This window comes from Phoenix dactylifera, chromosome 7 (assembly GCF_009389715.1).
Source record: "Phoenix dactylifera cultivar Barhee BC4 chromosome 7, palm_55x_up_171113_PBpolish2nd_filt_p, whole genome shotgun sequence".
Taxonomy (NCBI): domain Eukaryota; kingdom Viridiplantae; phylum Streptophyta; class Magnoliopsida; order Arecales; family Arecaceae; genus Phoenix; species Phoenix dactylifera.
In genome coordinates this window covers 15,171,064-15,173,831 of record NC_052398.1, presented here as the reverse complement: position 1 = coordinate 15,173,831, position 2,768 = coordinate 15,171,064, and the positions used below count along the sequence as shown (strand labels likewise).

The following is a 2,768-nucleotide window of genomic DNA, read 5'->3' as shown; positions in this document are numbered from 1 at the left end:
AATAAATATACTTTTTTTTTATATAGAATGGATGAATTAATTAATTAAGACTAGCATGTTTACATCCATAAAAATTAGAAAATAAAATATCCAAAAATTGGACCGGATGATGTGTTGAAGAATCGGATCCGACTGGTCAACCAAAGTCAAAGCCAGAAGAAGCATGGCCAAAACCTTCTCTTGTTTTGACCAGTCAAACTAAACAGGATCTGTTAAGTTTTCTTAGCCAGGATTGTACAAATTAGTAGACAATGGTTACTAGCTAGCCTTTATCCAGCTGAATTTTGAGACCGGCCGATTCGTTCATGTCCTGCATTGTAAGAATATATTGCAAATTTGCAAGGAAATATATATTCTAGGAGAAATGACAAAGTTTTATATTTTTACAAGGTTTTGATTCTGTATCATGTCCCATTTGTTTGGTCATTTCCCAATTAGAAGTGTTGAAGAGGAAAGCCGAAAAAACAACCATTATGCATGAGCAAAGACCATGAAGCTAGTACAAATCATCCCAGATACTTTTATTTTTTATTTTAGCTTCGCTTGAAACTAGAGGGAGGGCGCATCCTTCAAAATAATAAAATAAGGACAAAAACAACGACGAGGAACACTAATTGAATACCACCCGGGCTTGAACAAATCTTATCAAATTTCATACTTCATAAATTAGACAAATGGAGCTTAACAGTCTCTGCGTCACATACTAAAACATAACAGTAAAATACCAAGTTTAAAATGGAACACAGAAATCATCCAGTGCACCATGCAGAAGTGCACCACAGACCCTAGCAGAGGGTCACAGTTAGGGCCATTCATTGAGAAGCAGGTAGAGCTTAGAGAGCTCAGCGGGAAGCAATGGGCATACTATGGAGCACCACAGTCTCGACCGTCAGCCCCGGCCCGAACCCAAAGAGCACTCCCCAGTCCAACCCGTCGCCGGTGGTCGCCAACCCTTCCTCCGCCGACCTCCTCCTCATCTCGTCGAGGATAAAGAGCACACAAGCGCTCGACATGTTCCCATATTCCTTCAGCACCTCCCTTGTTGCCCTCATCTTCTCTTTCTTTAGTCCCACCTTCTCCTCCACCTGGTCCAGTATTGCCGGCCCTCCTGGGTGCGCCACCCAGAACACAGAGTTCCAGTCATCGATCCCAATGGGCCCCAGAGCCTGAACCAAACTCTTCTCGATGTTTCTCGATATCAGCCCGGGCACATCCTTCAGTAGGTGGAAGGTAAGCCCCACTTCTCTCAAGTGGCCATCGATGGCGCCTTCAGAATCGGGGAGGATGGTCTGGCTAGCCGAGATGAGTTGGAAGAGCGGTCGCTCGATGGCTAGGTCGGGGTCGGCACCGACGATCAGGGCTGCGGCACCATCACCGAAGAGCGCCTGACCGACAAGGCTGTCAAGGTGGGACTCGGAGGGGCCTCGGAAGGTGACAGCAGTGATCTCGGAGCAGACAACGAGAACACGAGCGCCGCGGTTGTTCTCAGCAAGATCCTTTGCGAGGCGGAGCACGGTGCCACCGGCAAAGCAGCCCTGCTGGTACATCATGAAGCGGTTGACGGAGGGGCGAAGGCCGAGCAGCTTGGTGAGCTGGTAGTCGGCCCCGGGCATGTCGACGCCGCTGGTGGTGCAAAAGATGAGGTGGGTGATCCGGGACTTGGGCTGGCCCCACTCCTTGATGGCCTTGGCGGCCGCCTCCTTGCCGAGCTTCGGGACCTCGACGACCACCAGGTCCTGCCGAGCATCCAGTGATGGAGCCATGTATGCACACATGTTGGGGTTCTCTTTGAGGATCTCCTCGGTTACGTGCATGTAGCGCTTGCGGATCATTGACTTGTCACCTGCCTCAGATCAAATGTTGCAATTTCAGTACGTAATAATCTATGGCACTTCATGGATTTTATTCTTAGTTAATTAAGACACGCAGAAAGTTTTTTTTTTCTTTGGCCCTACATGCTGCTTCTTAGTTTAGTCTTTATCTATGACTCTACGTACTCAATACTCCAATCGAACTTTGCACTCTCTTTATCGCTTCTCCTCCACCCCATGCAAGCGTACGTATTGAACACAAATAGACATATAGCCATAAACTTACACATTCTCTTAAATTTCTCCTTGAGGTCGGCGAGATGCTCGCTGTTGGTGATTCGAAAATAGTAATCAGGGTAGTCGGCCTGGTACACGACATTAGCAGGGTTGGCGGTGCCAATGGCGAGCACCGTCGCCGGTCCCTCAGCCCTCTGAGCCTTACGGATCTCCTCCACGGTCGTCGACATGGTTTCCTGAATCAAAAATTAGCTCAAAGAGTAGAGTAATGATTCAAGAGGAGCTTGGAATGGTGGGGGAGGAGAGCAGTGGGTGAAAGCAAGGGGCGAGATGGTGAGGCTTTATAGGAGCGGGGAGGTTGGAACTGGGGAGAGAAAAGTAGGTGGGTCAGCACGTCGTGATCGGCAGCCAAACTGCCAAGTGGACCACGTGGTTTACACGCAAAAAGTGGGTAGTTGGAGCGTGAGATTTCTATCCCCACCACCATACCCCGGGGACTTGCAGCATAAAGCAGCAGTTTGGCTTGAGAGGCGTGGAAATTAAGCCAACGACATGTACAAATTCCATAATGACGATTGGAAAACCAATGACATCCACAAAAGCTAAAATCTTCTACGAAAATAGACTCATTCCTGCCGTATCAAATTATTGTACGCGATTATTTCAAAACGGGCTACTTTCAAATCTATCTATTGTACTTTTTTTTTTTTATCTTGTAAA

General features: G+C 47.6%; 1 protein-coding gene across 1 annotated transcript; it reads right to left on the bottom strand.

The window, feature by feature from the left end:
- Positions 1–634: 634 nt before the first annotated feature.
- On the bottom strand, positions 635–2,330 carry LOC120111375 (chalcone synthase 3-like). Its single transcript, XM_039128385.1, has 2 exons — positions 2,098–2,330; positions 635–1,843 (listed from the first exon to the last, which is right to left on the bottom strand). Exons 1-2 carry the CDS (start codon positions 2,276–2,278, stop codon positions 843–845), a joined length of 1,182 nt encoding a protein of 393 aa, XP_038984313.1. The 5' UTR covers positions 2,279–2,330; the 3' UTR covers positions 635–842.
- Positions 2,331–2,768: the final 438 nt, after the last annotated feature.